The following is a 22,775-nucleotide window of genomic DNA, read 5'->3' on the forward strand; positions in this document are numbered from 1 at the left end:
CTACGACTCATCCTAATATTAAAGTACGAGATGTAACAAATTATGAGTGATATACTAAAACTATTTTGTTATTTATTGTTTCTTAAGGAGTGTGCCAAGTCAATAGTGGACAAGTAAACTTAGACGGATAGAATACCACACTTCTTTTAATTCAATTTTAAATTATTTAAGAGCTTATACAACATAATTAATCAAATAAATATTTTTGTTAAGATTAAACCTCGTTTCTGGCTTTCGTAAGATTAAAGAACGGTCACTATTCTTAGTTAACATTATTAACCAACGAAAGAATTGTTTCAACAAAAGCTTCATAATTATAAGCACTTAACATAAACGGGTATGTGGGGGCCGGACATTGCCATACTGCCTGCACTAATGCTAGTTGAAGAAACAAAACAACATAGTACTATAAGGGGTCGTTTGGTTAGGCTTATGCTGGATTAAGTTATGGGGTAATTAGTTATGCTGAGATTAGTTATTCGAGTATTGTTTTTTATTTACAGTTTGATATGTTGTATTAAAAGTGACAATTGCATAATTTTTTAAAAAAATGTATAAATTATCCTGGCACTAATTATCCCACCCCTACAAAGTATAAGTTATACCTGCACTAATTACCCCACCCCTATAAGGTATAAGTTATCCCCGTACTAATTTTAATCTCGTGATAACTTATACCAGGTTTGCTAACCAAACGAAGTATGAAGGTGGTATTAAATTTTTATACCAACACTATATCTACTTAGACGTCATACCAAACGACCCCTAAAATTGCCAAGAATACTTAAGTGAACCATTTAAAAAGTCACCAATTTAGTTGAAACTTGCGACAATAGTCACAATACAACAACGTCAAGTGTAGCAAAATATAGTAAAAGTGAGAGTAGAACAAGTTTTGTCCCATAAACAAGTCAGCAGTAGGGACAATAGACAGTGACACTTCTCTCAACTCAACTCACATAAGAACCGTGTGTGAGTGGTTGACAGTTGACACTGACCTTCTTTCTCTCTTACGCTCCGTCTAACCAAAGCAACCCGCGAAACTTTATCTCCTCTGTCCCCTTCATTGCCCGACCCGACCCGTATAACATTCACAGCTCACTTTCTTCAGATCCAGATACCGACACCACTTCCGCTTCCTATTCTCTTCTTCCTTTTTAACTCTGTTTTTAGTGCTTTGTCGTTTATTGGCATTTCGCTTTTTCATATACTCAATGCTATGCAAATGGTGGTAGGTAGGACCGACAATGTAAGTGAAGTATGCTTTGAAAATGATGTTTTACTAGTTTTATACTATTGTTTGTTAAGTATTAGTTAATAGTTGAAATTTTTCATTTGCATTGTTGTCTTCGGACAGATTCACGAGCTGGTCGGAGTTAGTGTTCTGCTATCTGATGTCAGAAGGTAAGCTTGTTTCCTTATAATGAGCTCGCTTTCCTTCTTTTTTTTCCTTCTCTTTTACGGATCATTAATTGCTGTTCTCTATTTTTGTGGTTTCTGTTTGGAATGTTGTTTTACTGCATTTTGACTTATAATGTTATAGAAGAGGGGAAAAAATGAACATATGTGTGTTCCGATATTTTTTAAATTGATCCTTGGGCAACGACGTAATGAAATTTGTGAAATATATCATACGAGATTATATTCATTTATATATATAAGTGGTATTTATATAGGAGAGTATAGAGTTGTGCAGTGACTCTGGAAAATACTGTAGAAATGGATCTAATACACTAACATGAGATTATTTTCACATCAATGCGTTGAGTGCCAATGATTTCATTATCAGATTTGTGAAGTTGACTCCAGGATGCACTTTCTATTGCATCTCCTTGTTTCGGTTTCTCCTATGAGTCTGGGATTTCACTGTGTGAGTTATGTTTGTCGAATTATTATGTTAAAAAGAATATTTTTTATGCAGATGTTTTATTGTATCGATGTAGTTAAGACGAACTGAATAACTGCAACATTTTGGATAAATAAGACTGCACCTGAAGATATTCTGAAAGACAATGGATCACAAATCGTGGCCCTGGAAGAAAAAATCCTTAGATAAAAACACGGTTGCTGAAGACAAAGCAAATATTTCTTCAAGAAGACATGACGAAGAGGTAACTAAATACATAGTCTTTTTAATTTTTCTTCCCCGTTCATTGCCCAATTATTTAGCTTGTTGGTCAAGGTTGACTCTCACATGTTTCATTTCCCTGGTAACAGAAAATTTAAGAAACTGCCTCTACCTTTGCTTTCGACTGCAAATTGATTAGAGATATGAGTTAACTAAATGACCAGGGTCCAACTACAAGCCGCAGTAACTTGTTGCGGTTTTGTTGACTCTGGGGTGATGAAGTAGAAGAATATGCACCTTATAGATTATGCAAATAATCTTTTCATTTCCAATATGTGAGAGTTTATAATGGCTTCAAGTATACTTCCGTCTGAAGACATGCAAAACATAACTGGAAATAATCAGGATCTTCGGATAATTGGAAGTTGGAACTAGTCATACAGAAGCCCACTTAATAGTAGTTTCTTCTGATTTGTGGGTGGGTGGGTGGGGTGGGGGGCAAATCGGCTCGATAACCTTATGCACTTCCCCTGTGACAAGAAACTCAAACCTAATTAGATGAGGATGTATCTGCTGTTGGAAGCAGATGAAATGATGATCCTGCTTGAAATTGGTGAAATTTTCTATGCTTACATGTGCTTTAGCTTTTTGGTTGATGATAGTCTTATGTGCTCTGAACCAGCTTTTGTATTCTTCTTTTAGTTGCAGACACTATTGAGTGATAAAGCTGAACTAGAAAGAGAGCTGGAGGTTGTGAATGCCAAGCTTTCTTCTGCTCTGGCGGAATGTCGTGCTAAAGATGATTTTGCACAGAAACAGATGAAAATTGCACAGGAAGCAATTGCAGGTAATAGCTAATTACCATCATATTTACATATTCTTGTCTTTAGCTTCTTTTTGTATTGTTTTACGTTCTATCCTCCCTAGAAATCTCCTCCCCCCTCCTCCCTCCCCCTCCCCCCACCCCCACCCCCCCACCCCCACCCCCACCCCCAAAAAAAATAGTTGCTTATGAATGGTATATGTAGGCTGGGAGAAGACTGAAACAGAAGCAAGATTGCTAAAGCAAGAACTAGAAAAAGCTCTACAGCAGAGCGTAGCGGGTGAAGAGAGATTAGTTAACTTGGATGCAGCACTCAAGGAATGTATGCAGCAGTTGCGTTTCGTTAGAGATGAGCAGGAGAACAGGATTCACGATGCAGTATTGAAGGCATCCAACGAGTTCGAAAAAACAAGGACTCTCTTAGAGAGAAAATTAGCAGATGCAGGGCAAAAGCTTTCCCGATTAGGTTCCGAGAACACTCAGCTTAGTATGGCTCTCATGGCAAAGGAAAAGGCAACGGGTCATTTAAAAGGACAATTAGCTCAGGCAGAAGCAGATTTCAGTGTCTTGAAAACGCGACTGGAATCTGTTGGAAAAGAGAATGCTTCTCTGCGGTATGAGGTTCGGGTCCTTGAGAAGGAGCTTGAGATCCGGAATGAAGAGAGAGAGGTTAATCGCCGAACAGCTGATGTTTCTCACAAGCAACACCTGGAGAGTGTGAAGAAAATCGCAAAACTGGACTCAGAATGTCAAAGGCTACGTATCCTTGTTAGAAAGAGACTGCCAGGCCCTGCCGCCTTGGCCAAAATGAAGAATGAAGTTGAAATGTTGGGGAAGGATCATGCTAAAATGAGGAGAAGGAAGTCAAATCCGTCTCCAAATAGTTCAGTAGACTTAACTTCAGAGACGGCTCCTGATACTCCAAACAGGAAGATTAACTTCCTCGCTGAGCATTTATGCATGATGGATGAGGAAAATCGGGCTCTGAAAGAAGTGCTATACAAAAGAACTAATGAACTCAAACTATCTAGGATGACAAATGCTCAAACAACTGCTGAACCAGAAAAATATCCTCCCTCTGTGCAGGAACTGTCTGATATGGACAGCGATGACATAGGTGGCTGTTCCGAGTCGTGGGCTTCTGCACTAATGTCAGAGCTGGAGCATTTCAAAAATGAGAAACAAATAGGTCCACCATCATCTGTAAGTGTAGGAGCTTCAGATATAAATCTGATGGATGACTTTGCAGAGATGGAAAAATTAGCCTTTGAGTCTACAGATAACCCTCTGGGAGCTCTTCATCATGCCTTACCGAGGGAAAATGGAAATGAGGATGCTTTGGAGTCTCAGTTACATTCTCATTCATCAGAAGCAGATATCCGAGAGAGAGTTCCTGTGGCAGATCGTTTTGTCTCCAGCAACGATATCCAGGTAAAAGGAATATTGACGAGTAAATCTACTGGTGGAGTTGATAACATACTGAGAATGCTCTTCGAACATGGCCATGTAACACAAAGAAACCCATTTGAAATACTGGAAGATATCAAAACTGCTTTGGCACAAAAGTGTCCCTCAACTAAGAACCCTGTAGAAGCAAATGAAAGTTCAATAGATACTGATGTTACATTTACTCCCAACACTGGTGAGTGTATATCTCGGGGTATACATGATGACTCAGTAATATGGCATTCATCAAATACAGGAACTGGTGATATTGTCTCATCGGCAAGAAAGTGTGAACCAAACATGTTATCATACATGGGTACATCGATCAATAAGGTGATTGATATCATAGAAGGGATCAATATACCCTCAACAGATGACAATATTCCAGACATCTTATCTTGCAAGGGTAATGGACTTCTACCATATGAAAGTGCACCGAAGGAGACAGCCTATATGGTTCGTGTTTTCCAGTGGAAAACTTCAGAACTATCTGCTATTCTTCAAGAATTTGTTCAAACTTGCCGTGATTTATTGAATGGAAAGGTTCACATAGAGAAGTTTACTGAAAGATTAACCTGGACTCTGGAATGGATTGTGAACCACTGTTTTTCTCTTCAAGATGTTTCAAGCATGAAGGATGCTATAAAAAACCATTTTGACTGGGATGATTCGCGAAGTGAGATTGAAATGGAAACTGGGGGGATTAATCCGATCTTTGAATTTGATAAACTTCAGACTGGAAGAGGAAACTCATTATACTCTCCGGGTTTTTCCTCACTCGGTCGTATGAGTTCTTTGCCAGAGGAAAAGGTTCTATCATATGTAGATAATGAAAGTCAATTATCGAAAGATGAGTTTCCAGAAGAGGGACTTACAAAGGTGGATTTGGATGAGAAACTGCAAGCAGAAACTGTCAGGAATGATTCCTTGATGGTTCAACTTCAGGAATCAGAGAAAACAATCAAAAGCTTGCAAAAAGAAGTAGAAGATCTCAGACAATCAAAGGAGATGACTGAGGATCAAATTGAGAAAGAAAAGATGGCCAAAGAAGACTTTGAGATGCAATTCAAAGCAGTTAAACTGGAACTGAATGAAGCTTGTCGAAAGGCTTGCTGTTTAGAAAAGGAACTTGAGGACAAAAAAAACTCCTATAAGAAGCTCGATTCTACATGTCATATGCTTCAGCTGCAGCAAGAAAGGTACATCTGATTCTCTTGTAAATTTTATTAAAGATAATTGTCTAGGGGATTTTCGTTTCCTGAAACACGTAACTTGCAGCACGAAACAAAGGGAGTTAGCAGAGAATGCCGAGGTGGGCCCTGAAGAAAAGCTTCTTCAAAGTGTAAGTTCCCATCAGCTTCAGTTAAATTCCCTCAGGCCTCGCAAATCTACTGGCCACGTTCATTTAAATATTCTGTTTAATGGTGTAGGATCGGGAGATCACTGCAGCTTCAGAAAAGTTGGCAGAGTGTCAAGAGACTATTTTGAACCTAGGGAAGCAGTTGAAAGCATTGGCCTCGCCTGGGGATGCTGCTCTCTTTGATAAGGTGATATCTACATCCTCAGAAACAACTAGTGTTACCGTGACAACCCCAAGGAAGAGTTTTGGACGTCGTTCATCTCTTCTTGACAAGATGCTGGCTGAGGATAATGAAATGCGTTCTCCTACTACCAAGGAAGTCATTCTTGATGCCAAGAGAACTACATCCTCCAGTGTTGGCGGTTCAGTGGAACAGCCAGAAAAGTCTCCATTGACAAATGGGAGCACACATTCAGGATATGAAGCTGTTAATGGCTCCCGGGCTATTGTACCTAGCAAGAAAAAGAATGGTCTAGGATTGTGGAAAAAGCTGTTGCGAAAAGGCAAGAAAAATAGTAGCAAGACAAAACTTAACGTATGACCTGCATGGATGTCATTCGAAGCTGCAGGCCTGTTGGTTCTAGTGATGTCTATGCTTCATTCATGGCTTGGTTTGGCGCAGAAAGCAATGTTTTTGTCTCCCACTCTCTCTGTCTCCCTCTCTTTCCTTTCTCTTTTTCCTTTTCTTGTTCTACTGTAAGTAGTATTGTATATGAGAACTAGAACTTACGCGTAAACCTCATTGATATAGTTTTTCCACGGCAAATGGAAATAGGGATAAAACTTGGTGCACGAACCAAAGTGAAATGAGTGTGACATGTGCTTCATATTTGTGACATACGGTTTTTGCTAGTCGAGTAATGTGTACTTGGAAAAAAAAAAGAACAAGTAAACTGAAATTTCTGTGAGCACGAGTATTTTCCTGTTATTATACCAATATTTGACCCCCAATAAACATGTTTGAATAATTTTGCACGTAGCAGAAATCCGAGGTTCCTTTTCTAATAACGATATCAAACGAGTAAACAGCTGTTTGGATCGTGAACCATACTTCATAGATGCTTCAACTTCTGCAAGCTATTTCTTACTACTGTTTTTCCTTATCTGGTCTTTTACAATTGACCCCAGCGTGAGTGAAGAGACCTCAATGGCGGTGCATTTAAAAGGATTGCTGTAAAGTGTCTTCTTGTTATACTGCAAAGAATTAGAATACACAGCACTAGAGTCAAAACTGAATAGGCCAATACAAACTAGGAATCGTAGGAAGTCTCTCGTATAACACGTCTAGTATTCAACAAAGTTACTGGTAATTCAGTCTCTGTAAACCACAAAGTTGGCAACATCATGCAGCCCTGCCTCCTTGTAACATTCAGCAATCCTTTCCACGCAATCGTCCCATTTACCGTCAATAGAAGCTAGATCCAACAAGAAAGCAGCTTCATCCAATGCAACCTGCAAAGTAGGCGTGGTGTGAAAAAGGAGCTACGCCGTTGTTTTTCTGCACGGAGTAGCACTAATTCAAAATATTAAGTAGGCATTATGCAAGTGCGGAAACCTACCAAGATATATATCATTTTAGTACACAAACATATTTGAACTGAAATTGATTAAAGGATTTGGTCAAACCTGAGCAGGTTCCTTCCCTTTCTTTAGATCAGCTTGCCTACCCTCCTCAGTTACTTTCTCTTTGATGTACTCGATTTGTTCATCTTCCCATTCGGCAATGTTAGCAACTTCCTGCATGGGGTTCAATAAAGAGTAAACAAACAGACCTAACATCAGTGTGCTGCAAAGGGAAGAAGATATTGATTGGATCAAGGAATGGCGTACATGGTACTCGCAACCCAAAGTCCACCATGGTGATTTTAAAGCCCCCCTAGCAGCATCTTTAGCCTCTACACTGCGCCCAACCCTAGACAAAAAGAGAAGAATATGAGTAAATATCCTATAGAAATAACTTGTTTAATAGATATACAGATTTAAGGATGAACAAGAACTACGAGATATACAGACTTCAGCAGAATTTCAGCATTAAAGACAAAAGGCCGCGCAAATCCTGGAAAATGCTCCTTCTTCGTATAAAATTCTCCCGTCACCAAAGCTGAAATCTTCCAACAGCACGTACATATCACCCAAATGCTAAGAATTGAGCATTGCTTACTAAATAAAGAACAACTTTCTTACATCGTCTCCATTGTCAAAATGCTGCTTAACTCTGCGCTCCAGTACGTCTGGAAACAAGCCAACCTAGAAAGAATATTACATGGGTGCAATTAGTCTGAGTCAATGAATGCCCAACACAAGATACTGCAGCATACGTACATTCTTCTACCTTTTTCAATATATAAGTATCTAAGCTTGAAATTTTTGATGCTATAAAGTCACCCTTCTCATAAAGTTTCTTTTCAGCACCAGCTGAAATCCGGAACAATTCATCCGCTCTTTCTTCATGACTGTTTGCATCTTCTTCCACCAATACCCTGTGAATGTACTGATCTACCTATATCATGGTAAAATGGAAAGGTGAGAGATAAATTGTGTGCATTCATGCATGCTACCAAAGCCAGAGTACACAATGGCGTACGCAGGATTTTTCGTAAGCGGTGTTACACTTTGAAATTGTACAAGTAAACAAAACACTACTAACAATATTATATAAAAAAAATACAATTTGAATCATATTAATAAAACACAACTCAAATATATTACTATAATTCTTTTCGATGAACTTTGTTTTTAGAAAAGTATTCAAACCTAATTAGAAAAGTATTAAATATTTTTTTATCTTATATAAAGTACCTAATAATCACTAAAAGTTCGTATGTTGTTCTTAATCAATTTTATTGGCTATAAAGGAGATGGAGGGAACAAGGGAAAAAATAGTACATACTCCTAACCGTAGAACAAATAATTTATTTTCACAAAAATATACCTAAGTTATTGCTGATTGAATGGCTAGAAGTTATGTATGCTTTTAAGAGGTCAGCAGTTCGACCCCTGCTCACTACAATGTAGATTTTGTGTAAATGAGGCAAAAAAAATTTGAAATAGTAAATGAAGCTTTCAGGGCTTCGAACCCACGACCTATTCTGGAAAAACAAGGAGCCGGACCAGTTTAGCTAGACAGTTATTTGTTTCAAGTGGTGTCACTTGAAGTTTTTTACCTGTATTTTGTTTCTGTCTTTTAATTATATATACATATTTAATAAAAATTTCCGACCAAGCGGTGCCACGTGACACCGCTTGGCCTAAGGTAAATCCGCCTCTAAGAGTACAAGAGAAGCAATTAACCCTCTCAAACTTCATCCATATCCCATTTAGTAGAGCAAGTCATAGAAGCTTACATTCTTAGCTAATAGCCATACACCATACTTGCGCACCTCTACCAGCGGCATCTCCATCCTGCGAAAAATGAGGATATAGATCAAATAGAAAATATTCTTTTTCCCTTCTTTTTTTTCCTGAGCGCAATTAAGAGAATCAAACCCAGAGAATAAACCAAGATAGCTAACCAAAAAGCATAAATCCACAAAACTCAGCAATTTGATGATTTATATTACCCAGATGGGGCAGTTGGCCATCGTAACAGTGCAGTTACAGAATCTACAAAGAGAAAAAAGAAGGAAAAAACAGTGAACATAGAAGCATACGTTCAACTTAGAGAAGCTTGATATCAAATTCAGTTCCCACCATACCTGAACCCTTTCTGGAAAGAGGAATTGCTAGAGGAATCAGCCCTCGCTTGGCACCAGGAGAAATTATTTCCTCACCTATCACAAGGTGTTGAGCAGTGCATAAGGTTCATAATGACCATCAGTTTTCATAGTAATAAAAAAAACTATCAACTCTCCGCAGTTTGAAGATTATATCAATACCAACTTAGCCCCCCCCCCCCCCCCCCAAAAAAAAAAAAAAAGAATTCGGCTAGGTAATTCTAAGAAAGGATATAAACACGTCTCCGTCGGTTCTACAAGGTCAACATATACCAATTCCTTAATATAGAGTAACCAAGAGCAGAGGATTACTCTAATCTGATACATCGAGAATCGTGATACCTTAAGTTTCAATAGCTATAAGTTATATCCTAACAATAACATGCATTAAATAGGTAAGTGTAGGTACTAATGTAGTAATGTTTAACTCTAACTAGAAGCACTCTGAACCAGATATATTACGACACAATAACTAATTAAAGCTGGCTTCTCTATTTTAGTTGATTCATTCTTTTTCCAATAGAAGCATACCTCAGATAATTAAAACATGGAATTAGAGTGCCTCACCTCTCACCTGAAGGATTTTGAGAAGTTCATTCAAATGCTCTGGTGCTTGAGTTGCAGCTACATCTTTGATAAAGGACACATGATCTGTATTGCAAAAATCCCAACATTCTCACTCCACTACCCATTCATGCATTCAAATAAATGAAACGTTTACCAGTAACCAGCTAGGATCAAATTAAACTGGATGAAATAGCTCAGTACACTGAAGCAACTCATGTTTTACTAACATAAAACTCGAATGGACGACCACCAATTTGAAAATTCAAATTTTACTCTAGGTATACTAATTAATTACGCCTCTATCCATATGTATGTATGTATAAATATACACGGAGAAGTATTTATAGGTTTGCAGAATTTACATTACCTGGAGAAGAAGAGGAATAGCAACGGAATGCTGGTCTGCAGCGGCCGAAGAAAATGCCCGGAAATGCGACGGCGCGTGGACATCCGAGAGCCACTCCACCGCCCACCTTCATTATCTTGCTTGTGTGTTAACTAATGAGTGAAGTAGAAAACTGTAAGTGAAACAATACTTCGTTGATTTAACTGGGCTGGGCTTCAACTTCTGTTGACCCCTGAATGACGAGTTTGATGGAATTTAATTGGAGGTAAAACTACCTCTATAGCCCTTCAAAATTTTAATAGCCCAAATTTTTACCCACTTACAAAAAATGAATTTTTACCTTCCTATACCATATATGAAACCTTATTACCCTCAATATTTAAAGTTTGTGTTAATTACATTTCAGCATACCAAATTACCATTTATATACCTAATTAAAATTAGGGATATAATTAAGGGTACATTTATATTAGGCGTTAATTTAGGACCGTATCTTCCCACATTTACCTTTACCCGTCTCTCCCCCCCTTTTGGAGATGGACAGTAGCATCAATAATCTTTATTTTTGTTTTCTACTGGGGTGTTAGGGGTGCTGCCATTGCTCATGTTCTTTCTCAGTAAGTCATGTTATCTGAAACTAATTAATTATGGATGTTGTCACGCATGCATAGATTCCAATATCTCAGAGTGTTATGGTTATAGGTACGTGATATCCCAATTCCCATTTTTTTTTTTTGGGCAGTTGCTGAAGGTTACTGGTTAACACAATCGAAGAAGAAGAAGAAGAAGAAGAAGAAGAAGAAGAAGAAGAAGAAGAAGAAGAAGAAGAAGAAGAAGAAGAAGAAGACATATTTTCAGAAATTGTAGATGAATTGTAGAAAAATTGTAGATAAATTGTAGACTGTTTTTTGCAGAAGATTTTGTAGAAGCTTTAGTCGTTTTGGATTTGTGAAAACAGAAAACAATGCATCTACAATCAGAATACAAATAATCTACAATTTATCTACAAGATATCTACAAACTGGATACATTGAATTTTAATATCCCAATTCCCATTTCAATTGTAGCATAATTGGCATTTTCGACATAATTGTAGAAGATTTATAGAAGTTTTAGTCTTCCCAATCTACAATTTATCTACAATTTATCTATAATTCTACAATTTATCTACAATTTCTGAAAATATATCTTCTTCTTCTTCTTCTTCGAGTTTCAATCTGAAATTCAGTCAAAACCAAGTCTAATCTTCACCAAAACCCCTCAAAATTGAGATATAAACTCCTAAACATATTCCGAATTATTTACAACAATACCCAATCCAAACAAATAATGATTTTTGAAAACCTAAATTTGAATTCAAAGCTTTCAAGCTTTTTAATGGCTATCAATAGTGGAAAATATATGGAAGAACATATGAAGAACATAAATCTCCTTTCCGTTTCAATATTCTTCTCCTAAATCTATTTAGAATATTCACGCCAAATCTGTTCAGAATATTCTTCTCCTAAAATTTAGCTCGCATAAATAGGAAGATACAACTGCTATTAATTAGCTTTTAATGATTGGTACAAAAACTGTAGAAATAATGTGGATTGAGTGGGTAATTTAGGAATTATGCACATTTTTTGTAATAAGGTTTCATATATGGTATAGATAAGAAAAAATCCCTACAAAAAATAGCCTTTCGGCCCAATTTATTTGTAACTTATAGCCATTATCTATTTCCACTGCATTTATCTTCCCAAAACAACATTTAATCCTAGCATTTTTATCTTTCTTTCATTCTATCCAATGCACAGATTTTTTCTCCATTACCATTTCCATTCCTATCCTCTTTCTTTCTTTGTGTCTTCTTCGTCTTCTTTTTATCCTTTTTTGGTTATTTTGTTTTCATTTTCCTTCCCTTCTCTATCTCCAATTTCAGATCTATATTTTTTTCTCTTTATTTTTTTTACTTCTCACTGGAAAAATTTATTTGAGTACCTAGAAAAATTACAAAATTCTTAGTCCAATTATTAAATTTCACAATTACGATGCATGATACAAGAGTAGCAGCAAAAATCGTGGGATTTTCTAGTCAAGTTGTTGTTGCTTCTTCTTCTTCTTCTTCTTCTTCTTCTTCTTCTTCTTTTTCTTCTTCTTCTTCTTCTTCTTCGGTCATAATAGTGTTTGTGAGTGAAGAACTTTTACAGTGAGTATCTATGGTGGGTCTAGATTTAATAGGGTATTTGGATGATACTTATATATATATATATATATATATATAGTTATACAATGTATTGAATTTTTTATATACACATTGTATAAATTTTGTATATAAGTGTATCTTGTATTTTTAGTGTATATTATAAAAATTATATATAAATTGTTATAAAATGTATAAAAAATAGTATATATACTAGTACAATTTTGTATATAAGTGTATCTTGTATTTTTCAGTGTAATTTATATATTTTTTGTATAGTGACAGTCTGTTTTGTATAGTTTTTGTATATTAACAGTCTAACTTGTATATTGACAGTCTATTTTGTATATTTTTTATATAGTAATAGTCTATTTAGTATATATTTTGTATAGTGACGGTAAATTTTGTATATAAGTGTATCTTATATTTTTTAGTGTATCTTGTATATTTTTTGTATAGTGACAGTCTGTTTTGTATATTTTTTGTATATTGATAGTCTAACTTGTATAGTGACAGTCTATTTTGTATATTTTTTTGTATATTAACAGTCTATTTAGTATATATTTTGTATAGTGACAGTCTATTTTGTATATGTTTTGTATAGTGACATTCTATTTAGTATATTTTTACATTGGAAGCTGTTTTGGAATATTCCTCTGATATTAAGAACAAAATCAGAATAAAACAATCAGTAAAACAGTGAGTAGAGTTTAAATGAAAAACTGATTAAGCCCTAGAGATCGTAGGAAAAGACTCACAATAAAGTGTTTATTTTGCCGCAAAAAAAAAGAAGAAAAAGAGAGCGTTACAAAATGGAGATCCAAAGTATACTGACTTTGAACAAAAAAACAACACAATCAGCCCTCTAAGAAGACAGGTAAAACCTTTAACATGATACATGAGACATAGTATTATTTAGATAGCACAACTTGTATAAGTGCTTTGACATTTCAACCAAGGATGACCACCAACAAAGGGACAAGTATCATAATTTTGACCTCAACAACCAGCGAAGTGAAGATTGCTTTTCTTCTCAGCTTCTTACTTGCTACCAAACCCTTGAGGCTGATCTATCATAATAACTCATAAGTACATCATTACATCTCCCGAAATCAAAATGCAACTGAAAAATTCATATAACCAAGCTACATAATTCATTTGCTCCATCGTCCATTTTTGCAAATTCCGATATTTTTTTTGGTTAAGCTAAACGTAATGGAGTTTCACCCAAATTTTTGCATATATGGCCTAAAAGAAGAAGAAACACATTGTTAAAACAAATTGTCATTGTATCTAAAGAAGAAGAAAACAATACACAATTAGAACTCCATTATTTTGGATAAAAAAAGGATTTCCCGCTTTCTGATGCCATTTCTATCCATCTTATACATGGGTTTGCTTGTTTCCAGCACAACCTAGAACTTAATTCCACAGTCACTTCCGACAAAAAAAGAAAAGTAAAAGCAAAATCCGACCTACCGGATTCGAACCAGTGACCTAAGGATTAAGCAAACTCATCTCCGGATGCCCGGCGATTCAAAGGTTTTTTCTTTGGATGGAATCAATGATTTTGCACCCATGGCGTGGTCGCCTCTCTTTTCCGCGACCTGTCTTTGCAGATCTGAGCCCCAGTACTTTTGGGCTAGCTACTAGAATTACTTTTGGGCTACCCACTAGAATTACTTTTAAGGTATAAAATGTGTATTGTAATTTTGGGCTACCGGATGTTATAGGTTTGGGCCGAGTGGCTATAAATGATATTTGCTCTTAATTGGATGGGCTTCATTTTCTGTAGACCACTCTATAAAGCCCATTCTAGTTTCTTATTTGCACAAATATCGTTCGAGGAATTTTCACGAAGTATTTGTATTCAGACGCGCAACAAATGGGAAATACAGAAAATATGATGCTTTTGTTAAGACTCAAACTCAAGACCTCCACTTACTAAGCGGGTGGTCTAACCAACTGGGCTACGAGAGTAATTATTTCAGTTCAAAATAATTAGTCTCTTGTTTCATTTAGACCTGTCAAATGGGCCGGGTCGACCCATGAATCGGCCCACATAATCTATTAAAATTGACCCTTTAACCGACCCATGGCCTACGTAACCCTAACCGGACCAACCCATTAATTTAAAGGGCCTGGGTCGGGCTATAATATTTTGACCCACTGAATCGGACGAGACCGAACTGGTAGCTAACCCACGGGTCAACCGGCCCGGACCAACTCACATATATATATTCAGACAAGTGGTAAAAAATTAAATCCAAACATTGAAGAAATATTATAGTACCAGACACTATGAGGTGTCTTGTCGAAATAGTCGAGTTCCATATGTTTTAGATTATTAGTTATAGAAATAGTCGAATTTCATATGTTTCTCAAGTTTTAATGTTAATAAAATATGATTTTTCTTTCATTTTTATTCTAATTGTCTTCAAGGACATGTGGTAATTTCAAGTTCGTATATATGTATATAAAGTTTGAATTTTTTATCATTTATTAATTTTTAACTTTTTTAATTAAATTGAATTCAACCCATTAGGGTCCGCAGTTAAGGGGTTACAGGTTACGGGTCGCGATCGGGTCAACATGTTTTGATTAACGGGTCAAATCCGGACCGGCTCCTATAAGAAAGTGAATCGGACCAGCCCGGTTAAGAACACACTGGCCAAGAGTCAACGGGTTCAGGTTCGGGTCGGGTTGACCCATATAACAGGTCTAGTTTCAATATTACTGGTGGATTTGTTATAAAATTCAAATATGGCTATAAATGATCATTTTCTGAAAGTATAGCTACGAATAATATATACAGTATATACATTTATTGTGTCGCATAATTTTTTCATATCCTTTCTCGGATTTGATCTTTTCTAAATAAAAATTTATACTGTTAAGTTATATAAAAGTAGGCACTTCTTATTGTAAAGTTGTGAATTGATAAGTAAGAAAATATGTAACTGAACTACTAGTATGCTTATATTACATAGATAATCTAAAAATATTATCTTACAAACATAGGTGGCTCAATTATAAGGCCACTAAAGCAATTGCTTGGGGCCCTAACTTGTTGGGCCCTCGTTTCTTCTTTAAAGATGTATTATATATGTATTATTAAATAAATGTGTGTACATCTAAATTTTAAAAAAAATAGAGCGAAAGTACAATAATTTTAATATGAGGATCGTTGTAATAATTAGAGAATGAAATAATTTTTAATGAATTGTTTCCTTAAGTAGGTAGGGTAGCTATTTTTTTGCCTCATTTATATCCTATTAACTAATACGGGCCCACATTATTATTTATTTATTTACCTTTGTCATTCTCTCTTTTACTATTGTTATTCTCAATACTGAAAAATCTCTCAATCAACAACTTACCGCGGCTTATAAGTTGTCTGCTTAAAAATATCAAGCATTACAAAAAGCAATCATTATGTTGAAGCAATGCAACACTTTTTGATATCAATATATCAACTTATCTGGCTCTATAATTTCTTACCCTTTGATTTCTGCTATTATCTATTGTTTCTTGTACTTCGATTATCTTATTTATCTGTAATAGCTACTGCTCCTTTTAGACTGCTTTACTTATTCGCTTTTGTTACTTTCATTTTCATCCTACATTGAATTGATTGTCCTTATTTAACTTTTTTTTTGTCATGTTTTCTCTTGAGCCGAGGATTTTTCAGAAATAACCTCTGTACTTCCCAAGGTAGAGGTAAGGTCTGTATACACTCTACCTCCCCAGACCCTACTTTATGGGTTTTCACTGGATATGTTGTTGTTGTATATCAACTTATCAAATTCTTGAGCCAGTTTAATTATTCTATCTGTATTTTATACTTTTTCATTGAAAATTTGTCGTTGATATTCTTACTTAGGGCATCTCTCTGAATTTGGCTTTAGGCCCCCAATCTTGTTGAGTTGGCCCTGCTTACAAATTATTACACCTTAAATCCCTCTATGAAATATTAGGCTTCAACTCTCTCAGTTAAATTTCAATTTTCTTGTGTAACTTATGTAACTTTTTTTTTCTTCCCCCCCTGAAATACACCGTTTCTCGTTTAAAAAGTCTTAACGTAAATAAATTTAGTACAGTCAAATCTCTTTGTAATAGTATCGTTTGTTCCGACTTTTTTGGCTTTTATAGTGAATGATTGTTATATATCTATAACAATATTTGACATTTTAAATATTGTTTGGCTGTTACATAACAAAATTATCCAAAAATTAATTTTTTTAATATTACATATTAAAAATAAGAAAATTATTCAAATTTGAATCCTCCAAAAAAAATGTATATTTTACTAATTAAATGTTAAATAAATCTAATATATTTATTAGTAAATTCATAACTAAATGTACAAACATTTAAACTCTAAAGCCAAATTAAATTCTTTCAATGAAAGAACTCTGTAATTATAGCGTCTTCCGTAAATTTCAATCTCTTACTAGTGATATAACACTTAAATTGTCAAATATTTGTGTTAAATTTTTCAGCAAAAGGATATCTGATAAATTTAACTTGAAACAATTTAAGAGCTTAACAATTGAGTCTTTTATCTCAGTCCAAGTAGTAGTAGGTTGAGGTTAAAATCTTTAAACTTATTATTGTTGATCTTAGACTCTAGATAACTGTTATAGATGGATAAATTTATAAAGAGTGTACTTCCATAAAAATAAATATTGCTTTTTTAGGTAAAAAGTTATTATAGAGAGATAAAATATAACATAAAAAATCGGTTTTGAGAAAAGCTTAACTTTTATAGTGAATGTCTGGTATATGAGGATGTTGTTATAAAAAGGTCTAACTATACATATTTATATTTATATAATATATGTGAAATTGCTATTAAATGATAAAAGAAGAAGAAGAGTATTGCAAAGAAAAGTAGGGAGAGAGAATTCTTATTGATTTGGGAAGAATTACAATGGAACAAAACCTCTTTATTTATAGGGAAAAAGTGACTTAGCCACTAGGTAACAAACCTTAAAACCCCCTTGAATGTTTATTCAACAGATAATGTGCCTCGTTAAAACTTTAACTAAAATAAAACCTAGTGAAAAAAAATTCTAGTGAAGGAAAAAGAGTACACATGTTTAAAAATATGCCTTTTGGTTGCCTCGTTAAAAACCTTACAAGGAAAACCCAGTGAGACAAAACCTTGTAAGAAAAAAAGAGTACAACGCATATTAGCCCCCTGATGAGTAGGGGTGTTCATGGTTCGGTTTGGATCGGTTTTTCCCTTAAAAGAAACCAAACCAAGTAAGTCGGTTTTTTAAATATTAAAACCAAACCAAACCAATTAAGTTGGTTTTTTCTCGATTCAGTTTATGTCGGTTTTTCGGTTATTTGTCGATTTTTTTCTTAAATATAAGATATACACTACCAAACACATATTCTGGCGACCCAATTTTCAATGTAACACTATCAAATCAATTGCCGTTTAAGAAATCTATTATTTACCAAGATATATTGATGATAATTGAATTAAATAGTGATGAATAATTTAAGGACTCAATTAAAAATATATTATTTTTAACACGAAATGGATTCTTACACTTAACAAAAGAAAATTACCAATCAAACTAGAATGTAAAGGTAAAGAACTATACTAAAAGTGCAAACTATTAACATTTACCATTAAATTTTTGAAACTTTGTATAAAAATATACATATATATAGATGTAATATATATATATATATATATATATAGGTGTAATAATAAATTTTAAATAGCTACTCCTATAGTCGGTTTGGTTTGGTTTTTTCTTATTGATACCAAAACCAAACCAAATTTGATCGGTTTTTTAAATTCAAAACCAAAACCAAACCAAACCAAAAAAATATCGTTTTTTTGGTCGGTTTGGTTTGGTTTTCGGTTTTGTTCGATTTTTCGGGTTTTTATGAACACCCCTACTGATGAGAGCATCAATTCACATCTTTGAGCCTTTGCATCCCAATCTTGTGCACTAGCTCCTTGAAGGTTGACGTCAGCAGAGATTTGGTGAATAAATCAGCCATATTAACTCCAATGAATATGTTGCACCTTGAAATAATCATTCTTGATGGATATATAATGTCTTCTTATAATGTCATGGAATAGCCTTTTCAATGTCTCCATAGAGGTAAAAATTCTTGCTATCACACTCTCATGCTTATAGTTATAGCAAAATACAAATGTGCACAAATAGCATTTAGGATGTAGTACTTCATGACCAAGAATTTTATATGCTTTAAGCAACTCAAATACTTCAGCGATTGTCATATAAGTTAACTCATATAAGCCATATGAATGGACATTAGATGCATATCATGTTTTTATGTCATGACATGCATATAAGATACATGAAAGCGATTGCACATAACATTGACTTTATATTTTCTAAGTGTTCAAACTACATGTCCAAAACTACATGTCTTTCATATGAAACCAATTCTATTAAATTTTATCTCTTCCGTTTGGTCAATATTTTTATATCTGTATTCGACAGACTTAAGATCCTCATCTATACTTAGGGCTATCATAGATGTCGTCGACGAATATTTTATATCGTTCCAACATTTTTTTTTATAAATATATTACATAAAGATGTGACGACCCAAAGGGTCATCACCATAATTCTTCCTTGTTCCGTGCTTCCGAGGCCTTGAAAACCTCGCTTTTAGTTGCCTCGATATTGCGTGCGCAGTCCGGGCACGAAGCCGGAAAGCTTTTATGTTGAAATATGCGAATATTGCGAGAAATTTGATGACTTTTGATATTTAATACGCATAATATTGACATCGGTCAACATTTTGGGTAAACGGACCCGGACCTATGATTCGACGGTCCCGGAGGGTCCGTAGAAAAATATGGGACTTGGGTGTGTACCCAGAATTAAATTCCGAGGTCCCAAGCCTGAGAAATGAATTTTTGTGTGAAATTGTTTTCTGAAATTAATTAAGGAAAATGAAGAAGAAAATTGATCAGAAAACTATGGTATCGGGCTCGTATTTTGGTTCCGACACCCGGTACGAGTCTTAAATATGTTTTAAGCACTATCTGTAAAGTTTGGCTAAAAACGGACGTCATATGACATGTTTCGGACTTAAAATGGGGAATTTGAGTTTTTACGAAAGTTGAAAGAAAATCATGTGTTTAAGGCTTGATCCTATGTATATGATGTTATTTTGGCGATTTGATCACACGAGTAAGTCCGTAAGATATTTTTAAGGATGTGTGCATGTTTGGTTTGGAGCCCCGAGGGCTCGGGTGAGTTTTGAATGGGGCCCGGGAGGTCATGGACTTAAGAAAATGCAGGTTCAGGTGTTGCAGACACCAGCGCGACCGCGGTCATTTCCGCGCGGTCCGCGCTGGTGCCGCGCGGCTGCGATGCCTTTCTGTGCAGTTCGGGTGGCTGAGTCTGAGGGCTAGGGTTCAGGTTAACCAGCGCGGCCGCGCACCAAAACAGTGTGGTCCGCGCTGGAAGGGTTCAGAGAAGCCCCAATTTTTCTCCCACTCGGCGCGGCCGCAACACATTCTTGTGCGGTCCGTGCTAGGTCCTCAGAAAGGTATACAAGTACGGAAAATCTCAGTCATTTTTCACTTTTCAAAAACCCAAAACCTAAGAGGCGATTTTCCAAACAACTTTTCTTCTTCAAAACGATTGGTAAGTGATTTCTAACTCATTTTCTTCATTTCTTAACATTTTTTAACATGATTTCAACGTCAAATCAAAGATTTTCATTGGTGAAATTGGGTGTTTTGGGTAGAACCTAGGTTTTCTACAAATTGAGGAGTTGGACCTCAATTTGGGATCCGATTTCAAAACAACTCATATATTTGGATTCATGGGGGAATGGGTAACCGGGTTTTGGTCCGAACCTCGAGTTTCAACCACGTGGGTCCGGGGGTATTTTTGACCATTTTGGGAAAAAACCTTGTAAAATTTATTTTCATGCAGGGGGAATGATTCATTTAGTAATTATTAATGTGATTAAGTAACTTATGACTAGATTTGAGCGGATTGGTGGTGGAATCAAGAGGTAAAGCTATACTAGAAGCGTGAGTTGAGTTTGGAGCACTCGAGGTAAGTGTTTGTTCTAACTATGGCTTGAGGGATTAGGATTTGGATGTTATTTCCCAAATAGGTATGGTGACGGTTATCTATGCACCGGAGTCTAGCATGACCGTGAGTCGTAGTTGTTTTTAAATTTGAAAGATGTGAAACAATTGAGCTAATTACTTGCTAGTATAATTATGAAGTGATAGTTGAGAAGCAGATGAGTTAAGGAAGGAAGTGTGGTATTTTTTTTCCTTGCCGGGACTTATTGTTGATTTGTTCTCCCTTGCCGGGATGTTTAATCTTGTTGTATATTCCCTTCCTCGATTGGTTGTGACTATTGATTGGGTGAGGAAGAGCGATTATGCACGAAGGGTCTTTCCGTGCCATGTTTTGATAATTATGCACGAAGGGTCTTTCCGTGCCATGTTTTGATAATTATGCACGAAGGGTCTTTCCGTGCCATGTCTCTAATTATTTGAGCACGAAGGGTCATTCCGTGCCTTGATGTGAGAGTTATGTGAGGAAAAGCACGAAGGGTGATGTCGTGCACTATATTTGACAGTTTTGGTGAGAATTGAGAGTAAAAGCACGAAGGTTGGTGCTGTGCAGTTGTTGATTCACTCGCTCTCTTTCATAGATGTTAATTATTCAGTTTCCATCTCTCTATTCATTGGTCTTATATCCAAATGGTTACACCCTACAGCATGTCCCCTTCCTATTACTTGTTTAAATTCTGTATATCTTTCCGTTGTTGCACATATATCTGTACAGGTTAATTGTGGTAGGTCCGGTCTAGCCTTGTCACTACCTCGCCGGGGTTAGACCAGGAACTTACCAGCACATGGGGTCGGTTGTGCTGATGCTACACTTCTGTGCCCTTTTTGTGCACAGATTCGGGAGTAGCTTACAGATCGTAGTAGTAGTAGATTGGGAGCGTGCCTTCAGTCCAGAGACTCCTAGGTAGTTCACTGGCGTGCATGGGCCCTGAGTCTCATCTATTTCATTCCTGTTTGTTTTTATTATATCGAAATAGACTCCTTATGTATTTTCTTTCAAACTCTTATTTGTAGTATCTTATAGTAGCCCGTGAGTATTGTGACACTAGATCTTGGGTAGAGGATGATGTTAATTTTTTTTCGCATTTTCGCATTTATTATTAAATTAAGATGTCCGCTTGAATTTATTGTTTCATTATTATCTTGTTGAAAGTTAGTTAAAAAAGGTATGTTAAGGTTGGCCTGCCTAGCTCCGACAGTAGGCGCCATCACGACTCCCGATGGGGGGGGGGGAAATTTGGGTCGTGACAAGTTGGTATCAGACCGCTAGGTTACTTAGGTCTCACAACTCACGGACAAGCTCAGTAGAGTCTGAGGGATCGGTACAGAGACGTCTGTATTTATCCCGCAGAGGCTGCCGAGTTAGGAAAACTTCACCTTGTTCATTCTTGTTGTGCGATTCTGTTTCTCAAGTACTGATTGTCTTTCCACTCTGTTCTTTCCTAGATGGCGAGAACACGTGCTTCCTCTTCTACCGCGCAGCAGCCCGAACCCCCTACAGCAGCTCCTATTAGGGGCAGAGGGCGAGGTCGTGCCAGAGGCCGAGGCCGGGGCAGAGCTCAGCCCCGAGCGACAGTCCCATAGGTGGAGCCTCATGTTGACTACGACGAAGGGGTTCCAGCTCCAGCAGCTCCGGTGGGCCCAGCTCAGGTCCCATAGGGTTTCATAGCCACTCCAGTGCTTCAGGATGCTTTGGTGCGACTGGTAGGCTTTATGGAGGGCATTTCTAGGGCGGGTCTGCTTCCCATAGCTCCAGCCACATCTCAGGCTGTGGGAGGAGTTCAGACTCTCGATACTCGTACTTCAGAGCCGGTAGCTCCTCAGGCTTAGGTTCCAGCAGTTCAGCCAGGCGTGGCAGTTCAGCCAGCTGTGGCAGCCCAGCCAGCTGTGGCAGCCCAGCCAGGTATTGCAGCTCAGTCCAGTGATGGTGCGGTTATGTCCGCGGATGCTTTGTGGAGGCTTGATCGTTTCACCAATCTCTTCACAACTACATATAGTGGCACTCCCTCAGAGGATGCTCAGGATTTCATATTCAGCTGTCATGAGGTTCTACGGACTATAGGCATTGTAGAGACCAATGGGGTCGATTTCGGCACTTTTCGCCTGGCAGGATCCGCCAAGACTTGGTGGAGGGATTTCTGTTCAGCCAAGCCAGCAGGG

The 22,775-nt window shown here is 36.6% G+C and overlaps 2 protein-coding genes across 4 annotated transcripts; one reads left to right on the plus strand and one right to left on the minus strand.

The window, feature by feature from the left end:
- The first annotated feature begins 1,157 nt into the window (after window positions 1–1,157).
- LOC104248021 (filament-like plant protein 7) lies at window positions 1,158–6,605 on the plus strand. Of its 2 annotated transcripts, none has more exons than XM_070168131.1 (7): window positions 1,158–1,249; window positions 1,358–1,404; window positions 1,922–2,111; window positions 2,771–2,915; window positions 3,097–5,536; window positions 5,616–5,679; window positions 5,768–6,605. In XM_070168131.1, exons 3-7 carry the CDS (start codon window positions 2,013–2,015, stop codon window positions 6,236–6,238), a joined length of 3,219 nt encoding a protein of 1,072 aa, XP_070024232.1. In that variant the 5' UTR covers window positions 1,158–1,249; window positions 1,358–1,404; window positions 1,922–2,012; the 3' UTR covers window positions 6,239–6,605. The 2 variants fall into 2 exon arrangements, with proteins under 2 accessions (XP_070024232.1, XP_070024233.1); XM_070168132.1 differs by having other exon boundaries at window positions 1,944–2,111.
- A 260-nt stretch (window positions 6,606–6,865) lies between these two features.
- On the minus strand, window positions 6,866–10,496 carry LOC104248022 (protein IN CHLOROPLAST ATPASE BIOGENESIS, chloroplastic-like). Of its 2 annotated transcripts, none has more exons than XM_009804196.2 (11): window positions 10,345–10,496; window positions 9,978–10,061; window positions 9,393–9,467; window positions 9,258–9,300; window positions 9,042–9,099; window positions 8,030–8,197; window positions 7,882–7,944; window positions 7,711–7,805; window positions 7,528–7,609; window positions 7,324–7,434; window positions 6,866–7,149 (listed from the first exon to the last, which is right to left on the minus strand). In XM_009804196.2, exons 1-11 carry the CDS (start codon window positions 10,454–10,456, stop codon window positions 7,009–7,011), a joined length of 1,032 nt encoding a protein of 343 aa, XP_009802498.1. In that variant the 5' UTR covers window positions 10,457–10,496; the 3' UTR covers window positions 6,866–7,008. The 2 variants fall into 2 exon arrangements, with proteins under 2 accessions (XP_009802498.1, XP_009802499.1); XM_009804197.2 differs by having other exon boundaries at window positions 7,077–7,195; window positions 10,345–10,485.
- Between the last annotated feature and the right edge of the window lie 12,279 nt (window positions 10,497–22,775).

The sequence above is a fragment of the Nicotiana sylvestris genome, chromosome 2 (assembly GCF_000393655.2).
Source record: "Nicotiana sylvestris chromosome 2, ASM39365v2, whole genome shotgun sequence".
Classification (NCBI taxonomy): Eukaryota; Viridiplantae; Streptophyta; class Magnoliopsida; order Solanales; family Solanaceae; genus Nicotiana; species Nicotiana sylvestris.

Excerpts from the sequence above, each read along its gene's own strand:
- LOC104248021 (XM_070168131.1), top strand. The coding sequence starts at position 2,013 with ATGGATCACAAATCGTGGCCCTGGAAGAAAAAATCCTTAGATAAAAAC. Across the intron at positions 2,112-2,770 it reads CAAGAAGACATGACGAAGAG|TTGCAGACACTATTGAGTGA; the intron begins GTAACTAAATAC and ends TTCTTCTTTTAG. Across the intron at positions 5,537-5,615 it reads CTTCAGCTGCAGCAAGAAAG|CACGAAACAAAGGGAGTTAG; the intron begins GTACATCTGATT and ends CGTAACTTGCAG.
- LOC104248022 (XM_009804196.2), bottom strand. The coding sequence starts at position 10,456 with ATGAAGGTGGGCGGTGGAGTGGCTCTCGGATGTCCACGCGCCGTCGCA. Across the intron at positions 9,301-9,392 it reads TCTTTCCAGAAAGGGTTCAG|ATTCTGTAACTGCACTGTTA; the intron begins GTATGGTGGGAA and ends TTCTCTTTGTAG. Across the intron at positions 7,610-7,710 it reads AATGCTGAAATTCTGCTGAA|GGTTGGGCGCAGTGTAGAGG; the intron begins GTCTGTATATCT and ends CTTTTTGTCTAG.